This window comes from Alosa sapidissima, chromosome 5 (genome assembly GCF_018492685.1).
Source record: "Alosa sapidissima isolate fAloSap1 chromosome 5, fAloSap1.pri, whole genome shotgun sequence".
Classification (NCBI taxonomy): domain Eukaryota; kingdom Metazoa; phylum Chordata; class Actinopteri; order Clupeiformes; family Clupeidae; genus Alosa; species Alosa sapidissima.
Window position 1 is genome coordinate 38,619,408 of NC_055961.1, and position 23,952 is coordinate 38,643,359.

Sequence of the window (23,952 nt, forward strand, 5' to 3'; positions counted from 1 at the left end):
AAATTGCTCCCAGAGTACTCATCACACAGATTTCACATGCATATCTTGAAATCAAATAAATTGCATAAGTTGGAATTCCTACTCCTCCCTTTTTAACCAGTGAAATACCATGGTTAAGTATGGGTTGGTAAGATTTTTTACCAAATTTTAGTCCTATATCAGTTGCCATGACACAATCCATAGGCTAAATGACTTAAAGACTTTAAGAGACTTAAATTATGCCAGTATATTTTTCCCAAATGACACAGGTATTATGATGAACAACATCAGTGAAAACCAATGTATGTAGTGTATAATACCTGGGCTGGAGCTCTGCTGAAAGCTCATGGCCCTCTTCCCATACCAGTAGATGCGTACAGTAATGCAGAAGGACCTGGAACAGCAGCTTAACACGCTGTTGTAGATCTGTCTCTAGTGCACACTCTACCTGCAAGGAGATGACCAGCAGTCAACACATCATGCATCAGCACTCTGTCCTCCCCTCTCTCATGCTCTCTTACACAGACACAAAAACACTCACTGGGGTCAGGTAATGGATCAAAAACATCACAATGACATGAAAATAAAGAAAGTAAGTCCAGAAGTCTCTATCAACATTTCTATCAAATTATGAAGAACAGTGGAGTCATGGAGACAACACTGACTTACTGTAAAACTAGTAACATGAAGTAAGAGCTCCTCTGGTTATTGCTCTAGATATACTGAATCTCTCGTCTTACTACAAGGCATTAATATGATGGAGCTGAATTTAAACCATAGCAATGAGCAAAACTGATTATATACACTGTCTACATGGTTTTTAATAAAGGATTTTTCACAAAGTCATCACTATCAACAACTCATGTACTTCCTCTCAGAAGACTCATTTTATTTGTTTATTTAGCTATTTTTAGTTATCTAGAACTGATGGCTCTGACAACTGCAAACTTCTGGAATGTCACATTCTCACGCATCAGTTTTCCCCAATGGGAGGCCAAAAGTGAATGTTGACCTTGTGTGTGTGGAAGTGTGTGTGGAAGTGTGCATGCGTGTAACTCCAGAGCGTAAAGAACACATAGGACATGGGACACATTATCGAAACACTCCCAATAGATAATGCACATAATTCTTTCCTCATAGCTGGCACTAACACATACCGTTTCCATGGGAATAGAAGCCCCAGAGTCATGTTTGGAGCAGCAGGGGCCAGTCTTCCAGGCTTCCAGGTCACCACAGTCACAGAAGCCACCACCTGATGAGGCGTGCATCTGTTGTGCACACACACAAGAGAAATCACAATAAGTGAGATGAATTTGTAAAAATATCTATTTGCCGTATGCATACTGTGAGTAGAATGTAAAAGATAACAAACTAGCATAACTAATGAAAACTGGAACTGGAATTTACCTTGTAGCGATGCCCTTTGTGTGTACTGTTCTGAAAACAGTCCATACACAGCACACATGTGGGGTCTATGGCACAATCTCTGCAAAACAAGATCCAGTGGTGACTTGACATCTGCTGGTAACACAAAATGAAACCTACAACATGCATTATTGTATTATTCGTTGTAATGGTCAATTAAAAAAAATGCCTCACACACTCTGGTTTAAAATAATACTGAATTATCAATTACCACGTGTACACATATACAGCTTATCCGAACTGCGTGCGAGCATCCAACTGTCACGTAGTATCGACTGTTCTTTGTCCATACTGTCCACACATCTTGTTTAACTATTTCTTACTTTATTCTACAATGTCCCTTCTTTCTCAATAAATAGAACTTACTTACATATGTTCTGTAAATGCAAATGTTCTTTTTTTCTATCCTAAACATAGGCGAAATTCGTGTGTGAATAATGCAAATTGGTAGCCTGATGTAACCAGATGCAATTCTATTCAGAATTTGAGCCTGGTACTGCATGATTGGAACATGATCATGGGACGTGTTTCAACTGATGCAGGGGTTACCTTTCCTCATTAAAAGTGTCCTGTCTGCAGGCTATGGGTCCAACATAGCTTCTACAACGTCATTGTCAGTAGCTTGTGTCCTTGCGTGTAGCCTAATACAGTTTTCTCTTTTTTTGCAATCACTACACTGCAAAAACTGCTTATCTAATAAAATCTAACCAAGTGTTATTAATCTTATCAAGATCAAAAAATCTAGTTAATATTGTTTTCAGTATAAAGAGACTTATCTAGTGCTTTCTTGTAAAATAATTTGACTTAAGTTTTTGCCTGAAATTGCACTGTGCCTATTTACAAGGGCATTGTTCCCACCTCTTTTGGGGTCAACCATCAAGTGCTGGACCTCTACAGAAAGCTGAGAACCTGTAGCTTTCGTAGCTTTTCTGCCGGATTATAAGCATCTCTGAACTGACCACATTTCAGCCCTCTAGGTCACTTGATATCCCTTAGAAACACAACTGAGCCCTAGCACCAAGTCTCGTGAAGCTGCGTGCAAAAGTTGATCAATATAGAATGAATATGAGTGCTTCAGACTATTATTTGCCAAGGTATGCCCATGCGTTTTGTAAAATGCCTATGGATACTCCCCATAGGACTTTTTGTTATCCAAAATGCATACTGACAATCAAATGCTTACTGCACACCCCTTTGTGTAGAAGCATAATCCTGGTCTCAAATGAAAGGTAACACTTTGAGGTTTGTTGTGGACTATTTAGATTGTATGTCAGGTGTTCTGATATAGACTGACTACACAAAATATGGAATAATTACAAAAAAGTCTCTATTTTTGCATTTACTTTGTTGGTTCAATGAGTGTGTATAAGATAGACTATACATCTGTACAACTAATATTGGATAATACAACATGAAGATTCAAATTCTATGGATTCTTGTGAATATTTCAGTACCCAATATGATGCATCTACTTATTGTGCTGCAGCTACACTGCAGCCAGAAGTCAGGGAATCACCAAAAGCGGAGGGGGAGGGGGGCATTTTGGATCAAATTTAATTGAGACATAATAAAATTAATCTGAGAATGTAAAGCACTATACAGATTGTACATGAAAAAAAGTTGTCATTTTTGGATTCCCAAGAGTCAAAGCTTTGAAATGGTGTATAACATTACTATGCTACATAGCAATATGGTGCATACAATTGATTTAGAATGTTGGGGGAGGTGGGGGAGTGGTTTAACCATCCCGCCGGCGGGACACTGAAATTTATTTGGTTAAGCAATTTGTCCAAAAAACAAGCAAATTTGTCTGCTAGTGCATTAAGAAAATAAATTCTTAAGTATAAGTAAGTATATAGTTAAGAACAAAATTATTCATACCCCTGGCACATATTGATTCAATATTGATTTTCTCTTTATCGATATGTTTATTCTGACTGAAAATTACACTACCACATGTCAAAAGATTGTAAGACAATGTGGTAGAAACATGGAATCAAAAAAAGAAGCATTTTGATCTTTAACATTTTTATGAAAAATGGCGTGTCCAAAATTATTCATACCCTTTTTAAATAATCAATGGAAACATCTTTATTTGCATTCACAGCTCTCAAAATGGTTCTTATAATACCTACCAAGCCTCTCCATGTCTCCACAATGATTCTAGACTGCACCTTTTTAACAGCAATCTGGGTTTTGAGTCAAGAGCGATTATTTGCCATCCCTCTGGCCTTTGCTCACTTTTTTGACGGATTGAGGTCTGGACTATGGCTGGGCCACTCTAAAATGTTGGTATTGTTCTCGGTTAACCATTTCTTGCCTTGTTTAGCTGTATGTTTTGGATCATTGTGTGTCCAATGCCGCCTATTAGGGCAGGTCTCTCGGCAGACAGCCTGATCTTCTCCTCCAAAATTCTCAATTTGCCCCTTGTTTTAGTGTTACCGTTTACTTTGAGAAGTTCACCAGGTCCCATTGTCTGAAAAAACCCCAAAACTAATACATTTCTATAGCTATTATCCACATTGTGGATGGTGTTTTCGTGGTTGAAATGTTCACTCCATCTCAAAATGGATCACTTGATCATCTTGGATGCTGATCATGGATTACTCTTCTCCAAACATGCACAACCTTTATGCACAACCTAAACCTTTATAAGGGCACACCTGGACAAAGAATTGGCCTGAGATTGGCATAAAAAAGAAGCATTACATTCCAATGACACCATGTACATTTCAATTGTGGGGGTTAGAAAAGTATTCTTAGTAGTTACCACAGGTTACTCTATACAACCACAGGTGGCACTGTGGTAACTCTATATAAAACATATTGATCTCAATGGTGCATTTTGCCCATGATCAGGGTGGAAAATAAAAAAGAAAGATTTGCATTAGACAAGTCAAATTGGTGTTTTTAAAAAGAAGGGATCATGGAGACTTTGGCTAATAGGCCAAAAAGTTAATTTCGACCCCTGGCCATGCCAACAGGAAATGTAGCCTAAAACTAAGCGCAAATAGAAAGAGCAACACACCCAAGTAGGAGGATTTATCTTGTTGTAGCATGACCCTTCTGGTTGTTAGATAAATGTGTGTGTAACCAAAATAACACTGGAAAAATATGTGTCCCACATGTTGCTTTGGTACTTGGGTATGCCAGACTTAAAGGAGAGTTTCACTGCTGGGAAGATGAATGTGTATTTAAATTGGGTCATTTATGTAGTAGAAATGTGGAGTAATCATTGAAGCCAGTGCCTTCTTGACCAAGAAAAAGCCAAAAATGTGTTGATGAAAGCCAACAACTCCCATAACTTCCTGCCTTTCACAGCTCTTCGCTGCCCTACCAAGCCACTCCCCCAGGAAGTAGCTGAGGCCTGGCTACAAGCACACTTTAATGTACCATTTTGGTATTAATAATAGGGCTGTAACGATACAAACCGAATCGTGAGGTTGGTGTATCACGATTTTTAACCCACGGTTTGATACAAACCTGGATTTTTCTTTTTTTTAGGGGGGGGGGGGGGCTAGACATTTTATTAAATAATACTTCAATAGCGTGCCTTAGAACACCAGAGGATTACAATATACTATATTATCCTAGTATAAAAAAAGATATACTGAATGTCTGATATTTGTGACAGCACACTTCATGCAGATTAGCCTATAGCTTAGGCCTACTATTTTCATTACAACTCTACCTCTTTAATTCAGCTGTCTGGTTGAAGCCTGGGAATATTGTAAACAAAGTAGCATAGTTGGCTAGCTTATGATAGTGTACTGATTAGACTGTTCAGTTTCCCCATGTGTGTTTAAGTTTCAAGGTAATACTTGTTCTCCTTGGGACAGGCCCTTTTGGGAAACATTGGTATTGAGATGATCAGTCAACTTGAATGCAAGTTTTAAACAAATATGTGCAGCATGCTAATGATGATAAATTGATTTAATAGTAATTTAGCTAATCGTCTTGTCTATGTGTCATTGCTTTGACGATTGTGAATGTTATTTGGATTGTGTTGGCTGAGTCGCGCGTGTCCATTGAGCGGAAGGGGGAGGGAGGGAGAACGAGAGAGAGCGGGGCAAGGAGAGGGGGTTTTTACTTCTATACTGTTTGGTAAAGTTGAACACAAGTCTACAATGAACGCAACGAGAGGTATGAAACAGGGCTCTCAAGTGTCACGCATTGAGCGTGACAGTCACTCATTTCGGTCTTTTGTCACGCACTCCCGCCACACATTGTATTTCTCACGCAGAAAAACTATTTATAATATATGCCGCAACGCCCAAAATTTCTATGGCTGCGCCGCTCTCACTATGGAACCAACAGGAATCAAGCGCGTCTCCCCTGGAGTTCTTAGACGAGTCTGCCACTTATCAGCCAATCAAGAAAAGAAATGGGCTACACAATAGCCAATCAGAAAATAGCACTATTGTATCTGGGTAAGATTTAACACAACAACCAATGAAAAAAAAACATACCCTGGAATTGTTCACGTGATTCTGCTACCGAAAGTTTCGTTCACCCTCAGAGGAAACCACTGGAGCTTCGAGCATCACTTTGAGCACAGAGTAAGTCATCTTTTAATGTTACAACAAATTCACAACTTGTTTGACACGAACAATGACAACTTGACTGTTGTTAGAGAATGTTTTCCAGATAATTAGCATCAGTTGTTAATGAGCGTCAACAGCCTGTTCACCGACAACACCTGCTCAGAACAAGTAGTCTAGGCCTAGTCATATTTTCGTTACGATGACTGACATATTGTCACATTATCAGGCTTAAAGTGTTCAGGCACCGTGCCTGAATTCAGGCGTGAGCTGGTATGCTTAAGATTTGAAAATAGGCAATGAGACAACAGTATATTATGACGTCCTCATAAATGTCTGATAACTTCAGGCACAGACAATTTGTATTGCTTTAAGCCCTGCATTATAAATATCTCTCTCTTACCAAATAGGCTTAATCATTTTATTAGCACTAAATAAATAAAAGTAAATAAATACTAAATCAATTAAAGTGTATTGCATAGTCAATGTTATAAGTCACTTTTAAAATAGTCATATTTTATAATAATAATATTTTATCATAATTATATCCTGGCCATGGATGCAGTAATCATTGCATCTGTTTTTCAAAAATGTCAGGTAAAAAGCAATTAAGCATTCTCTCATTTGCCCTGAGAGGAAAGCCCCCTAAAAAGGCCAGGTTAGTGGATGCTTGCACAGAGAAGGTGGTGAAAAGGGTAGGCCCATTATTGAATTGTCAGTGTCATGTGTCAAATCATTTCTTCTGCAAGTCTGAGCAATTATAAATTTTAGGTATGTCCCATTTTGATTTTTTTGGCCCAATATTGCACATCATTATTATATACACCAATATTGCTGCGCAATTGATCAAGGAACCGCGGACCGACAGAAAAAGAAAACAAACGTTTCTGCAATCAGTGTCATCAAACATAGAGGCATACAATTAAATGGTGGTATGAGCGTTTATTCAATGCATGCGTGTGCGCGAGCGAAACTGAAACCACTCGATAACGTTGGTAGGAAAGCTCCGATTCACCTATTGGAAGGCTATTTAATTATGAAACAACATTTAATAGAACAATGTGGATTTATGCAACTTCCATAAAAACAGAGCACATGGACACAACGAAATAACAAACACTTGATTTTTTAAAAAAAAAGTCTTTTAGATTAGTCGACTAATCTAAAAATTAGTCGAAAGATTAGTCGTTAGAAAATTAGTCGTTAGTGGCAGCACTAAACAAATGAGTTTAGACCATTTTTTTCCCAAGGTATGCGTTTTGTAAAATGCCCTATGGAAACTCCCCATAGGACTTTTGGTTATTCAAAATGCATATTGACAATGAAATGCTTACTGCATATGAACCTCTTAGAAGCATAATCTTGGCCTCAAATGCAAGGTAACACTGATTAAATTTAATTGAGACATAGTAAGATTAATGGCCAATGAGCTGAAGAGAGCTAAATACACTGAGATAGCAGAGGAGGCAACTAAGCGAGGTTGGAGTGCACGATTAAGGCCTATTGAAATCGGTGCACGTGGGTTTGTGGCCAGATCTGCTATTGGCTTGCTGTCTGAATTGGGCATTTGTGGTCGAAGTCTAAGGCAGGTGGTTAGTAACATGTCTTTAGCAGCAGAACGGGCAAGCGAATGGTTGTGGGTAAGGAGAAGTTACCCTTCCTGGGGCGCAAGCTAAGGTAAGCTAACTGGCTCATTTGACTTGGTTGCGGGTAAGGAGAAGTTACCCTTCCTGGGGCGCAAGCTAAGGTAAGCTAACTGTTTAACCTTTAACTTAACGAAACAGGTTTTTGGCAGCATGGGGCGTAAGCTAACTGGCTAATTTGTTTTGTGTTTGGGATGGGGCCTAAGCTAACGGGCTAAGCTAACTGGCTAATTTGTTTTGTGTTTGTGATGGGCTGTGCCTAGGTTGATGGTTGGTTGGCCAAGGTTTTTTATGGTTATGGTTTAGTCCACATCAACGGGACAGACCAACCTAGCCAACTTAGACCATGCCTAGGTTGGTTAAGGGTATTTGGATGTTTGTTGTGGTAATATGGTGGCAGCATGGGGCGTAAGCTAACTGGCTAATTTGTTTTGTGTTTGGGATGGGGTCTAAGCTAACGGGCTAAGCTAACTGGCTAATTTGTTATGAGTTTGTGATGGGCTGTGCCTAGGTTGATGGTTGGTTGGCCAAAGTTTTTTATGGTTATGGTTCAGTCCACATCAACGGGACGGACCAACCTAGCCAACCTTGACCATGCCTGGGCTGGTTAAGAGTATTTTGGGTATTGGATATTTCAATGTGGTAATATGGTGGCAGCATGGAGGGGAGTGTCTCCAGGACGCTGGTTTCACTGTTAAGCCTTCATGAGGTGTCGTGGGCCTAACTTAACGAAACATCGGTGAATGAGGGTGCCCACTTGATAACCCCAATGACATGCCGCATACTATATAGGCTACTGCTGTTGGATGGGCCATTTGTATTGTGCTTGTGACCATTTGTGGGTTAGTGTGCTTTTTAAAGTTAAACTTGAGCAGGGGCTTCTGATGTGTTTTTACCTTGGATTTTGGCACAAGGGATTTTAACATCTAATCCTGTGTATTAATGTAATCTGACCAAGTCCAAGCTTTCAAATGATATATATTATGGCTATGCTACATAACAATCTGATGTATAAAAATGATTTAGGCTACAATATGGGGGGGGGGGGGGGGGGGGGGGGGGTTGACGGGGAATGTCACTCTTGCCTGTCCTCAAAACTTGAGAGCCCTGATGAAATTATGATTTATTTATTTATTTTTGGACAATGTAGGCTACCTGTAAGTAAAGCGGGAAATATTTGTTGCTTATGCAGCCGCGTAAGCTGCGAAGCACTGCGTGAAACACTAGAAAGTGTGTGTTGTGGTTTTGCCTTTTCATACCGCGACACAGGTTTGTGGACATGAGTGTCGAATTTGGGTTACAGCCCTAATTAATAAGGATTCTAAAATTAAAACGATCATCGTTTTATGTTACACTCATTCTTGTGGCCATATATCGAAGGTCTTGTTCTTCATATGGACATTTTCAAAAATTGCTATTTTGCAAACGTTACCAGCACATCATTAGGCTACTTGTTTGCACGGAAATCATGCATTTTACACATTCCCATCGCCGACAAAGACATGACGAGATTTTTTTTTTCACGAAAAACAGATAATGATAAGCAGACTAGGAATCAGAGGCAGAGTTGTACTGAGTCGATAGCTTTATTTTGCATGACCTTGATCAGAACAGTAACATTTTCAGAATGTATTAAAAACCTATCAAACATGACGCAGGGTTAGTGCCACCTCCATAGACAGGCTCTGGTGCCACAAACTCCATTTCGGTGAAGACAAACTATGAAACATTGCCGTTGCCATGCAACCTTGACTCGGGGAGTCGCGGCGTCCGAAGCGTGCGTTAGCTTAGTGCTTCTTACTGATATATTTCTACTTAAACGGCACCGACAATCAAAAAATCCAGTGGAAACTAGATGGCAGAAGTGTGTAGGCCAATCGGCCCACTATTTTTTTCTACTTCGCCACCTACAGATGTTTGGCAGGTATGATATTTCGAAATGCCATGTTATTTCCCATAGACATTCAACGCCCAGAAGTTGGGTGGGTCCAGATGTTTTGGAGGCGGGACTTATTCCGGAGAGGTTTATAGCCTGCCAGAAATATTTGTTCCGCCAGATAATTATGTTGGTTTCATGAAAATATATTAAGCTATACTGGCGAAGCCATTAAGTTTACAACAAGTTCGCCACTGCACCCCATCAAAAAGACCTTGTTGGCGACTTGAACCAAGACAGAAGGTGCTTTAGAGGAACATGTCAATGATATTTGTGAGTGTTTCAATAAAAGATGTTAACAGTAGTAGGCTACCTCCACTTTAGTAGCCTACGTTAGCTGGCATTGTGTAATTAGATAAAACTAGATGTACCGCATAGCGGTACAAAATATGACCGCCGCTCAGTCCTGTACATCCGTTCCGCGAAAATAAATCACACTTCAATTTGTCTCCATATTTTACTCCATCCCCCACTCTTGAAACTTTTGTGTATGCTTGTTTGGCATGCCTGAGTGTGTGTGTGTGCGGCTGCACAGAGAGTAGCCTACTGGTGCTGAAAAGGTGAATAGATTGTAGAATAGCCAAAGAAGATGTAGCATTGTTATAAAACCTTTAACATCTCTAAACAATCACAAGTAGGGCAGTTCATCACAGTTCATCCATTGCAACTGGATTGATGAAAGGTCACTTACACCTGTAGGCTACATTGTATTTGGGAAAAGCAAAACGTATCAGCATAATGATATTTATTTATTTATTTATTTATTTATTTATAAACAAAAACATCTCTGTCAGTTCCGTGCCGTTTTCAACAGCTATCAAAAACAAAGGTCATGTTTGGATGGATGGATAATGTTTCTTCTTCTACATAAGATTTTAGTCATCTTTAGTTCATGTAATACTTTATTGTCAATGCACAAATTAAGTAACAGTAGTCTGAAACGTTATTGTTAATGCACAAATTAAGTAACAGTAGTCTGAAACGTTATTGTTAATGCACAAATTAAGTAACAGTAGTCTGAAACGAAATGCTGTTTTACATCTAGTGGTGCAAATAACTGACATGTCCAAATGGGCCTTGATGAAATGCGTCGCTAGACTGTTCATACACATTTTAACGGGCCAAAGTTGAAGAGCTGTTGTCCATTATTGTTCGTGCAAATATAGGCTGATTCATGTTCCCTTGCATTGTGTAACTGAGGTCCATGGCTAGTCTGGCTTTCACCAGACCAACCCCAATCTTTTAAGAAATCAAAAAATAAATAGCGGGCAGATCAGGCTGGGTTCACCAAGCCTAGTCCATAGGCACCCGATATTGTTCACGCTCTGGCTATTCTGAATGCAAAAATGCATCAGGGAGTTATGACAAAACTGTAACTAACACACTAGATCCTAATAGAAAGCTGTTAGCTTCCCTAAGCTACAGGTAGGCTTATAAGGTAGGCCTATTTACAACATAAATTGTCAATAGGCTATGCTGGCGACACAAATAAAATCTCCTTTGGAAACCAATGGCTTACGCCTTACAGTATCAAGCGGACTTAAACTGCCATATCGTGGCGAAAAGTTGTAATAAAATTCACGCAGCTCCATGAGTCAAGGAAAGCGCGAATGAAGTAGCCACTTCTAAATGGGACCCACTACACAGTAGCTTAAGGTGTGTTGCTAAAGCAGCCATAATGAAATGAAGGTGTCATTGTTTGGATACTTCACACACACGTGCTTTTTAATTTCACAGACTACAACTACCAAGCTGGAATCAAAGCACATCGATTCCCCTCTCACACCCTCACGCACTTAAAACAAAATAAACAGGCGTCTCAGTCTCACGCATGTATAGGCAAAACTGTATCAGACCGGTGTAACGTTGGTAAATCTTCCATTGCACAGAATGATTTTTGTAGCACATGCAACAAATGACAGTCGAAAGATACAATTACAGTGCTGCTATCAATTTGCTTGGTATAACCGCATTTATAGTTTTCTACAAATGCAATCAATCAAATTGGCCTCCATCACTCAACCAACGCTAACGGTAACATTATTATTGATATTATAAGATTAACGTACCTGCAGTAAAAACCAAGCATGTCCGATAAACATCCTCAGATTTATTTCGGCTTCAAGAAGAAATGGGAATTACATTTCATGTGAACATCATCCTATCCTTATTAGACGTTCTCTGCGGTAAATTACAGTCCTTGTAGGAAGCGTCCATTGTTATTCCAACCCACGTTTAACTTCCAACAAAATTACGTCTCACTGCAACGATGCGCCATCTAGTGGACAAACGACTACTTATCGCCAATACTGGAAATGCAGCCATGATGATGATGAATATATATTTTGGCTTTCTTTTAATCCTACTGAATTTGTAATTATGTATCGGCCGTTCTAATACCGATAGTATATGGGTGCCTGTGTGTGTGTGCATGTGTATATGTGTGCACCGCCATCTACAGGCCAATGAGTGTACAGTCACTAAATGTACACATAATCTATTTTTTTTAAGACCCCCCCATGGATGAAATTCTACGAAACTTGGTATACCCCCAGAGAATGCCAGGTCAATCATACAAATAAAATTTGGTGCAGTTCTGAACATCTTAACTGAAGATAGGGGCGATTAAAGCAGAATAATATTGCATTTTCATTTTTTACCGGGGGGGTGCAAATCACAAATGAGTGATTATGGGCCAGATTGATGTGGGCCCTTGAGACCAACATACCATAAAAGATTCTTCATCCTCGGTGCCACGGTTCAGGTAGTTATTTAGGAAAAACTGCTTTTTTTGCGGTTTGGGGGGCCCAACACGGGGGGGGGGGGGGGGGGGGGGGGGGGGAGTGGACCCCGGGGACGAAACGAAATTTTTCCGTAAAAGTCTAGTGTGGCTACATACCCACCAAATTTCATGTGTCCCGGTGGTTCGGTGTCCCGGGTATCGTTGACCAAAAATTCAGGAAGTAGATGACGGGGGGGGGGGGGGGGGGGGGACTTTGACAATCCCTATATGACCGCTTCGCTAGCGGCGGTCATAATAAAACGTTACACCATACACTTTAGCCTATACACGCCCACAAGCGGTGACGGGAGAGAAGGCTAGGTGTCTGCAAGCGTCTACGCGCCGCAATAATGGACACGTACCGCTAGGCAGGCACAGCCGCGAACAAATGAAAGGTGCGAACAAAACCGTTTTTAATTAAACGACATTTACAAAGACGTTTGAAAATTGTTTGAAAGTACTTACGACCTCAAGAAACGGAGACCTATATGAAAAATCACTGGATTTCTACTTTAAGCCCTCCACAACCCTGAGAACCCTTTCACCGCTGTTGATTGTAGATTATGATTCACCCCTATTTTTGTTGGTGCCACTAAATTGTGTATTTAATGGTTTTAAGTTGAAAATGTTAGTGCTAGTGTGTCTGGGCAAGTGTTAAAAAGTATTCTTGCACTCATGTCAGTGCCTACTGTATATATGCGGTGCACTTTAGGTTACGTCAGATTTACTGTAGTTCGTCAAAATTACAGGCCAAACTATTCCATTTTCATATCAAAGACGCTTTCTTGAGAAGGATACAGTGACATGACAAGAGCATTCTCAAATGTTTTTGGTCTCACTCCAGTCTATAAAAACAATTGTACTGGCCACTTGCAATTGCTGCAAATAAAGGATTCCTTCATGGTAAAAAAGTTTCATGAATAGTAGTGTATGTTCCAAATGCAAATTATAAACATTTTGAAATCTGATGTATAGTCAAAACTGAATTACTTAACAATATTTACGATCATGGCAACTAGTACTGGAATTATAGGGTCCATGCTGACACCACCTTCCATGTAGTGCACAAGCTGATGTGTCTCTGACCTGCAAGAGTAGACAGTCTCTCCCTCCTTGAAGACTTTGCCACACAGCTGTGATGCTGCCCCTCCTCTTTGCTGTATTTTCTCCAAGCCAACATGAGGCTCCTCCCCAAATAGGAAACACTCCAATGGCAATAGCAGTCGCTCCTGTGCCAGTAGTTCCTCTTCTTTTGGCCGGGGCTCTGCTTCCAAGCAGTAGACTTGTGGCACCTGCTCCATCAAATGGCAAAGGATGGCTGTGCCACTGTCTGGTGCCTCCTTCCATTTCTAAACCCATAGGAGAACTTGAATCAGTACAATTTCATATAGAACTAAAAGCAGAAAAGAATTAAACCCTGTCTCTCATGTGGGATTCAGACTCTGAAAACCCTGAATTAAAAAATGAATAAAAAAGAATGAAAGGCAGCCTGGAGACCATGGAACAAATTTTCGCCTGAGATAGGGAACCAATCACAGAACAGGTAGGAAAGCAAGACGATGATGAGCTATGCACAGACGCATTTGATAGACATCCGTGGCACCCAATAAACGGATCTGGGCATTTTTTTCAAATACGAGAAAATGAACGTTTGGTTCCCAGACCACGTCTCATTGAGAAGTGATGGCGCTAGCCAGGCTAGTCTCTCATGTGGGGTCTTGCAGAAACAAGACAAGATCCGTGAAGATTAAATCGTCACAGCAATATGTTACAGCGATATCGATAATTATTGATTTTTGTTCAAATCTATTTCAGATAAGGACCAGAAGTAGTGCTGGGCGGTATACCGGTTCACACCGTATACCGGTGTATATTTTCATTATGATATGAATTTTTAATATACCGCCATACCGGTGTATTTGATTACACAACGTTTGGAACGCTGCGCCGTGTGACTGGGTTTCAGACGGGACTTTTTTCACATGCACGCATGGTGCGACTGCCAGGCATAGTGAGCGTAAACACAAACACCTTAAGTTTTTCCCCTGAAGTATGACCCTTAAGGCTTAATTTCTTCTTAGGTAAGGGGTTTATTTAAGGGTGTTGCACAGAATACCTTAAATTGTTTCATTAGTTAAGGGATACTGCATTGAAAGGGATTTACCGTCACGAAAATTCTATTGAGATTGTTCAACAAGGCTACTGTAGGTGATGTCGTTAGTTAGCAACCCACCGAACACAGTGAAGTTTAAAGGAGAATTCCGGTGTGATATTGACCTAAAGTGTATTGAAACATGATACCGAGTGTGAACGCATGTCTCATAGCCCATCTCGACTTGTCCCCTGCACTCCAAAATCTGGCGCTAGTTAGCCGATGCTACCAACAACTTTTTCAGTAGTGGTGCTTCGGCATCGGGCTAGCCATGCAAATAAATCACTGTTTTACACCCATTTACGAGGCTCAATGTATCTCCACACTTCATTGGTAGACTTCCTAGGGCCCTGACATTTAAAACGAGACATTGAGAACTTTGAAAAAGCACTGGTAGTTTACTTACAAGACGATTTATACAGACAGCATCTTCACGAAGTTTAGCGTTTGCAGCCATCTTGAATTTAGTCACGATAAGTCGAGCAGATTCCAAAAATAATTCAGTGGAAATGCATGGATTCCAGTTTCTTCCAGTAGCAGCAACTGGAATCCGTGCATTTCCACTGAATTATTTTTGGAATCTGATCCCTTATCATAGCTGTTCATTCTTACTCGTTGCTCGACTTATCGTGACTAAATTCAAGATGGCTGCAAACGCTAAACTTCGTGAAGATGCTGTCTGTATAAATCGTCTTGTAAGTAAACTACCAGTGCTTTTTCAAAGTTCTCAATGTCTCGTTTTAAATGTCAGGGCCCTCGGAAGTCTACCAATGAAGTGTGGAGATACATTGAGCCTCGTAAATGGGTGTAAAACAGTGATTTATTTGCATGGCTAGCCCGATGCCGAAGCACCACTATTGAAAAAGATGTTGGTAGCATCGGCTAACTAGCGCCAGATTTTGGAGTGCAGGGGACAAGCCGAGATGGGCTATGAGACATACGTTCACACTCGGTATCATGTTTTGATACACTTTAGGTCAATATCACACCGGAATTCTCCTTTAATGTTCTTATCATTCATCTCACCTTAAGAATATTCGCTGAAATTATCCAGGTAGCAAGTAAAGCATGTTATAGACATGAACTGAGCAATACTAGCTGGCTAGTTAGAAATGATCCTGACTGTCATCAGTGCACCAAAACAAACTTTTTTGTTTGCCTAGCGAACCAAACCGAGGCTAACAAGAGTCACAAAAAGTTTGTGGTTTGCTCATGGCAGGCTAACAAGATCCACATCCACATGAAGTTAACGTTAGCCTACCACTAACGTCAGGTAAACCACACAATAACAATAAGGCATGTTTCTGATAGGCCTATTTGACAGAGTAAGCATATTAGCAGAGAGGTTTTATTTTAAATTGTATAATTTTAAGTAAAGTATAATTATTGCAAGTTGCACTACTTTTTGTATTGGTTTTATACAAGATGTTTGTGAAATTTGCACAGTAAAAGTTCGGTATTTTGTCTTTGCATTCTGATTAGATTCTTCATTAGAATCATGAGTGGCTCTGTAAACAGCATCATTTTATGGGGCCATGCAAATCTGCATTACCACTAGTGTGGAGTTAAATACCGTGATATACATTTTTGGTCATACCACCCAGCACTATGTGAACATCTGATTATGCATGGAAAAAAAAATACCGTCATATACCGTGAAACCGTAAGAATTTTGAAAAATACTGTGATATACATTTTTGGTCATATCGCCAGGCACTAACCAGAAGAAAAAAAAGTTCAATTTAAACACTTTTATTTTAAACTTAACCTTCCTCTGATTTTAATCACCTCAGTTATCAATCAAAGCAAACAGGGAAAAGAAATAGCAACACAATCTTGAAAAACACTCAAATAAATAAATGTGCACATAAGTCTGAATGAAAAGCAGCACTGTCTTGCATGATTGTGAATGTTTGGATTACATGTGCATGAGGAGGGATGCGCCTATTGAGAGGGAGAGAGAGGGAGAGAGAGAGAGAGAGAGAGAGAGAGAGAGAGAGAGAGAGAGAGAGAGAGAGTGCACGGGGCAAGGACTCATTGAGAGTCTGGGTTGAGGTAGGCCTACTTCTGACGCCTATTCTGGTAGAGTTGCACATAAGTAGCTACAATGCAAGATATATTTAGCCTATTTATTTATGGACAACGTAAGGCGGGAGGTGTGTGTTGCTTTTAATTATCAAATGTTATGTCGAACGTATTTTTTATTGATATCGATTACATGTCTATTGCGATGCATATCGCAATCGTTTTATTGCCCATCCCTACAGCACACACAGTGAACTTTAAGCAGGATTTACCTGTTTGTCAATTTGTACTTTTATGTAGTGTTTGTAGGGCTGTGCGATATATCGAATATACTCGATATATCTCAGAAATAGATTTGTGAGATATATAAAATTATTATATCGTAGGTTTCGAATATTTATTGTCATACATTTTTCAAGCGGCAGCCGAGACTTGCCCTGGTTTCGTGTTTAAAACAATCTCCGGTAGCTTTCTCCCTCTCCCTCAGGCAGTAACGTGAGTGACTGAGGGGTAAAAAAACAAACAAAAAAAAAAGCGTCACACACTCACAAACCAATCCCGCGCGACCTGTCAATTTGCAGCTCGAACACCGGCGTAGACAGACTTCTTGTCATCGGTAAGTATTTCTCAATGTATTAATCCACTTAACCACTCTATGACGGAAAGAAGGAGTCTCTACGTGTTTACTGTTGAACGACGGTAGAAAACAGTGTGTTTTTACTTACTGAATACTGACCAAAGATACAAATCACAGTTTCACTTTCTATTCACACGTGACCTGACCACGTCATAGCTCAGGGCGCGCTCTTTTGGTTACTCTAGGCAATGCAATGCATAAACATACTTAACTAGAATGCAAAATGAAATACAATAATGCAATTATAACATTGTTTATTATAGCACAATTAAGCTATCACCAAAAAATGAATCTAAATAATATTATCTAAATCTGAGTCTAAATTACAATATGGAAAATGGCACTAACACCATGGATTAAGCAGGTCGGGTAAAGAAAAAATAACTAAATTGTTAATTGCCGGTGGGTCGTGGGTTGATGAAGGAGGGTTATGCCAAGTCATTAATGACCAAAACTTCACCTTCACTGTTCTCTATGCTGTGAATGCGAGCTGTGGGCATATGTTGCGCGTCTCCTCCTCATACGTTATTTGGGATGCGCTAATTTGTGATGGGTTTTTTCGTAGGGAAGTTTTTTAGATTGAAACACGTTTCGATGTTCGTTTGCAAAAAAAACAAAAACACATCCACGGCTGAATTGTCCAGTTGCTACTAGGGCTGCATGATGTATCTAAAATCTATCAACGCTTGCGATGGACATACCGCAAAGATTACGTAATTTTCGATAAAATTTCTATACATTTTCTGTGCTGTGCGCATTCCATACAGTCTATGGTGTATTCACATTCTGAATGTCTCATGGTGTATTCACATTCTGAATTCTGAATTTTACCAAACCAATGCTGTCATGCTGCCCTAGAAGCCCAACATTAAAACATTAACTTTCTTCTCAGTGTTTCCTCTTCATTTAGAGGTGCCACTGCTTCAGAATTAGGGTAGACACAAAATATATATCCGGAAGCATATAGGCTAAATGCCCTCCACTTGCTGCTGAAAATTGCAGTTTAACAATAAACAGCAATGCTTATCCGAGCTACCTGTATAGTTTTATTCCATAAATATATTGTTTTTATAGACGTCAGTGGCATGCGCTATCAAGAGCTTCCATGTGCTACGCATGTTTGTCAACATCGCAAAAACTAAAATTTGCGCACAACTTGGTGGAAAGGTGTAGCACAGGCTAAGGAAAACACATTCATTTCTGAAGCTGATTGTATTGAAAGTACCGTATTTTCCGGACTATAAGTTTTTTTTCATAGTTTGGCTGGTCCTGCGACTTATAGTCAGGTGGGACTTATATATGAAAAAAAATATATAATTGAACATGTTTTTAAATGTTAATTTATATTAACTGACATGAACCCTACATGAAACATTACTGTCTACAGCCTTGAGAGAGCGCTCTCAAATGCACAAGACCTGTGCACTTTCAGTCAGAGATTAGTGCTTGCGCTATGCCTGAAACACACGTGCATAGGCTACTTAAATCCTAGCCGGGCCTCAGATTCAGACAAATAAAAGCCAGTATAATTTTGTTTCAATTTAACTCATAAAAGAGCTCTTCTTAATAATTTATATTGTTGGTTGGTTTAATATTGTTGCCAATGAAAAGTCATCGTCTCCAACACGTTGCTCTCAAGCTACCAGTCGCAAGCAGCCCTGAGCTAGAGGCTGAAGCAATAACCTACATTTAAACACAATTGTTGCTGCCAGGCATCAGCCTATGAATTTTATAAAAAAGTAAATCATGCATAATTTAAAAAATAACTAAATTTAGGCTCTCAGACCTCTTTGGCTATATGGAATAAGGTTTTCCTTGCAGCACAGCACACGTTCCTTGAATGAATGAAAGCGGATGCCTTATCTCGCCATAAGCGGATGGAAATCCCGACACACTTTCATACATAAAACTTAATAGTGAACCATTGCCATTGATAGCCTACCGGTATGCCGCTCCAAACGAAAAGTATGGGCCTATATCTCACAGTAAAACGCAAGAAATAAAGGCCTATAGCTGACTCGAATAAGCCATGGTCCAAATAAAGGTGCTGTGCTTTGCCCAGCCAATTTGAGTATTTAGGCTACGATAGTCTGTCCCCTAAACATTCCTCACCCGTTATCTAGACATGCATGAAAACATTTGAAAACAAAACTCACTGCCATGTAATATTTGATCGCTGTTTTGCTACTAATTATCTTTCATGTGAATACGCAAAGTGAAAGTAGGCCTTATTATGTAGTCTGTAGCTGACTGTTCACGTCCGCAATCGATTATAACGTTCCTCAAATGGAGAACACATCCATGTTCTCTCGCGTTATATTATAGGCGGTCATGCTTCTGTGTTTGCAAAATACCTGACGGTTCCTGATCGCTAAACGTTTGTTTTCCTTTCCTGTCGATAGCAGTTGATGTAGAAGCACCTATAGGCTATAATTTGACTTTAGCGGTGACAAATCCTGCTGAGAGAGAGAGAGCAAAGAGAGAGAGAGGCACCCCCAAAGTAGTCCTGAGCGCGCGCGTGTGTGTGTGTCTCTGCATGGGGTTTAATTAAAGTCAGAGTTGGTCCGTCGAGTCAATAGTCCCACATTCAGGCCGCTCATTAGATTAACGTCAGACAGCGCTGTAAAATGTGTGAGAATTTCTCGCATTATGATGGCTAGAGTTGCAGGACTTTTATTAGTATGCTCAATACTTAGTAATCATTTATGCGCAATACCTGCAATCCCGCGCTGAAATTTAGGCCCTGGTTTTAAATGCGCATTTTTTTTTTCTCTCGCTCTCTCGGCGAGCATTTGTTCTGCTGCCAGATTGTTCCAATATATCGTCCAAAATGCTTGATTGCATTGCATTCTCCACATTTTTAGCTACATTTTCATGTACCACATCAGCATTTTTGTTCAGTGATTCTTTTGTAAATTGCTTTACAATAGCGTCGGGCCCTTGTCAGCAGCCTTCGGCTTGCCTCTTGCCACTATTCACTCCTTCGTCTTCAACATTCCCTGTAGAATTCTCAATATTTTTGGCCTCAATGTGTCCAGTTACATAGTCTGTCTGTTCTTAGTCTTGGATTTTGTGAAATAAATTTCTAAATATCACCTGCTTGCTGCAGCTTCGGTCTGCACGTCCTTTTAAAACCGCATCTTTTTCTCTATCAAGAATTTAATCTGCTGCCGGCTTGTCTCTCCACATCGTCCAAAATGCTTGATTGCATTGCATTCTCCACATTTTTAGCTAAATTGTCATGTACCACATCAGCATTTTTGTTCAGTGAATCTTTTGTAAATTGCTTTACAATTACCGTCGGGCCTATAGGCCTATTGCCTGGCTTGCCTCAGCTTCGGTCACGTCCTTTTAAAACCGTCTTTTTCTCTATCGTGAGCATTTAATCTGCTGCCAGCTTGTGACTCCACATCGCCCAAATTGCTTGATTGCATTGCATTCTCCACATTTTTAGCTAAATTTTCATGTATCATATCAACATTTTTGTTCAGTGAATATTTCGTAAATTGCTTTACAATTACCGTCGGGCCTATCGCCTGGCTTGATTCAGTCTCGTCTACAACTGCATCTTTTTCTCTCTCGTGAGCATTTAATCTGATGCCAGCTTGTGACTCCACATCGCCCAAAATGCTTGATTGCATTGTATTCTCCACATTTTAGATACATTTTGGTGTACCACATGGCATTTTCTTTCAGTGAATCTTTTGCTTTGCAATTACCTTCCTGCCCTCCACTTGGCTGCCTTGACTCCTTCGTCTTCATTAACATTAATCTTTTTGGCCTCAATAATCCAGTTACATAGTCTCTGTTTTTGGTTTTGGATTTTGTGAAATACATTTCTAAATAAATGCAACTTATAGTCCGGTGCGACTTATATATGTTTTTTTTCCTGTTCATGAGCATTTTTTGACTAATGCGACTTATAGTCCGGAAAATACGGTATTTCCCATATCATAGCCTATTGCACGCTAGCAATAACAACAAAAAATATTCTCCCAAGCAAGTGTTACATTTTGCCTAAAGCAAAAGTGTCTTACGATAGGGCCTTGATGCATTAAGATCTCTTTTAGGCCTACTATTGTCAATTATTCAGATTAGGCAAGCAGACGTAGACGTCTATGGCAATCACCTTGTTCCTTTGCTTTTTTTCAGTTTAAAACGAACTGAAAACCCAGACACCACCATTCAGATTTAAAAAGTCAAAGAAAGTCTGCCGGGAACATTCACTCCTATCTGTAAAACTTGAACCCAGTTCATGCTCTATGCGCAACATAACACTGGTCTCGCTTAGTAGGCCTAGAGCTTAATTGACTTATACAAGAACACTATCTCACTACCGGAGAAAAAAAAAAACTTCATGACACTTTCATTAGGGTTGCTTTAGCCACATACCTTCAGTTATCTTCGGTAGGCTACCTAGGCTACTGTATACGGAACGATCTAGTGACTCATTTCATGGATGCACTTCTGGACATGTCAGTTAGTACTCATTTGCACCACTGGTTACATGTAAAACTGCATTTCGTTTAAAGCAACACCAAAGAACTTTTCCTTTGTCAATTGTGCACGCCACGCACGCTATTTGTTTATCCAGGTCCGGCTTTGCAAATAACGATGTCCACAGACAAGGTAGAATATGTTGCATGATTTTATTAAAGTATGATGTATTGCGACATCATGCAAGTCAAATTTGTAGTTTCTTATGTCTCATTCCATCGAACTAAAGATCCGCTACCCGATCTGGTAAACTTACATAGTGCGGTTATAGCCGATAGAGGGTCGCAAAGCGAATGCAGAAGTGCCGTTCACCCTGTTACGAGTTAATGAACCACTGAAACAATTTTGGAAACATTATTTTAAGGTAGAAAAAACTCTTTGGTGTTGCTTTAAGGCTGGTATTTCACTCGTGCAATGGACGCGCACCCACGTCTTCATTATGTATTGAATATACTTTAATCCTATCTAATATGAACTAAACATGAATAAAATCTTAGTAAAATAAAATCTTCAGCACATCTTCTAGCCTACTTATTAAAAAACAAATTTACTCACTTCCAATGCAAGTAGAAGAAGAAACATTCACAGAAATAGATGGGTGTGTATACCATAGCATTCACTCCTGCAGGCGCCCTCTGTAAAACCTATTTACCCTATGTGTGTTTTATTTTTTCTATCAAGAATCTATCTAGATAAAATCTGGATGTGCTGCACAGTGCTTAGAGAATCTCATACAGGCTGCTTTCTCTCTAACAAGGTTATGAAAATGATTGATATCAATTTTAGCTCAATTGTGTGTAGGATAAATAGACTACAAAGAAGATATATTTTGAATATGCATTCCCTCTGGGCAGCCGCTGATATCACGGAGTCATTGCTGCCATCATCCAGACATAGGTGTAGAAGTGTAAAGCAATGTATAGACCTATAAAAATACAGGACCCTTTCTGCAGCTGTAATTGTTGTTCCAACCCAGGGTGCACACATGTTTCCTTCAGAGAATGCACCACTCCACTGATTGGGAGTCATGCACGAAACCAGGCACCACATAATTACAGTAAAAATCTGCATCCATGGCTTCGTATTATGTTGCACTTTCTTGTTTTATTCGGTGCGTAAAGGCCTTTACACTAAACCTACGTGTGTGTGCTCATGCTATTTAAGTTACCTCTTGGTGACATGAAACGTGTCTACTTTATCTTAGATTAACAAGGTAATCTAAAGAAAAGAACATCGTTCGTTTACTAACAGCAAACTGGATAACGAGCAATTGCGTTTAAGTTCTTGTTAATGAAAAGATAACGTTAATGGAGCATGCTGTGTTTTCCTGTATCATCCACACAGGCTTAATTATCAATACAACAGGTTAAAACTAAGGTTAGTTTATCTACATTGAAAATTCACGTCATAGGCTACTGTTAATTTAACGTTAGGTTTTAACCAATGTTAACGTTAGCACATGACACTGTTAGCGCAGTGTCATCTGCCATACAGACCAGGGTAACGATATCGAAGGCACCTGGAACTACCAGCAGTTGACGCACTTACACAGAGGACAGTATAACGTGAAATATCAGTGTATGTGCGTAAAACATCAAAAGCACGTCTTCTAAGACAGATAATGTACCTTGCTAAGCTCCAGAGCGTCCAGTCTTTTTTCATCTTCCGCCATGTTCCTTCTGCCGTAAAGTGTTTCTTGCCCACTGCAAAGTGCTGTGGAGGGACTATTTTCGCGACGAACGTACACTACACAAGTACAAGAAGCAGTTGCTGGTGCCCCCTTGTGGATGAGGTGTTCGTGAACGGAGAGTATGAAAAGGTATATTTGGTGCAAAACTCCGGAGCACTTGTGGCAATAGATTTTGTACCTATAACCAAAAGTCACAAATGTGTATCAGTCAATTTGAAGTCACAGAGATATTTGTTTTATCCTACAAACACAACACAGCGGTCGCTGTGCTTACATTTGTGCTACTATCACCTCAGTATATTTGGTGCAAAACACATTTGCACACCTGTATTTAAAATGTGAGAACATGAAAAAAATGTGTACATTTGTAAACTTGCATGTGAATTAATGCAACAAGAGTTGCACATCTGTAGAATATTTTCTTCCAAATGCATTTATTTAATCATCTGGGTCTGTGACCATTTTCTCGCATGCACACAAGTCAATAACTATAACTGCTTGAATCTGCTGCTAGGACTCTCCAATGCTGTTTTCTGCAGCTCTCACTTTTGCTCCACACGTGACAGATATTTGGTGCAAAACTGATTCGTACCAGAGCCATAGAATCTGTATCTGTAGAGCTAGGGGACGGGCACTCGACAGACA

General features: G+C 39.8%; 1 protein-coding gene across 1 annotated transcript in view; it reads right to left on the bottom strand.

Moving 5' to 3' along the window:
• The window catches only part of ubr1 (ubiquitin protein ligase E3 component n-recognin 1), a 124,674-nt gene extending 101,347 nt beyond the window's left edge, over positions 1–23,327 (bottom strand). Inside the window, exons 1-5 of the mRNA XM_042091275.1 lie at positions 23,245–23,327; positions 13,393–13,655; positions 1,387–1,465; positions 1,137–1,247; positions 300–427 (exon numbers count right to left, since the gene is read on the bottom strand). Coding sequence (XP_041947209.1) covers positions 300–427; positions 1,137–1,247; positions 1,387–1,465; positions 13,393–13,655; positions 23,245–23,289 — 626 coding nt within the window. The 5' untranslated portion in view covers positions 23,290–23,327. The remainder of the gene's footprint in view (positions 1–299; positions 428–1,136; positions 1,248–1,386; positions 1,466–13,392; positions 13,656–23,244) is intronic.
• Between the last annotated feature and the right edge of the window lie 625 nt (positions 23,328–23,952).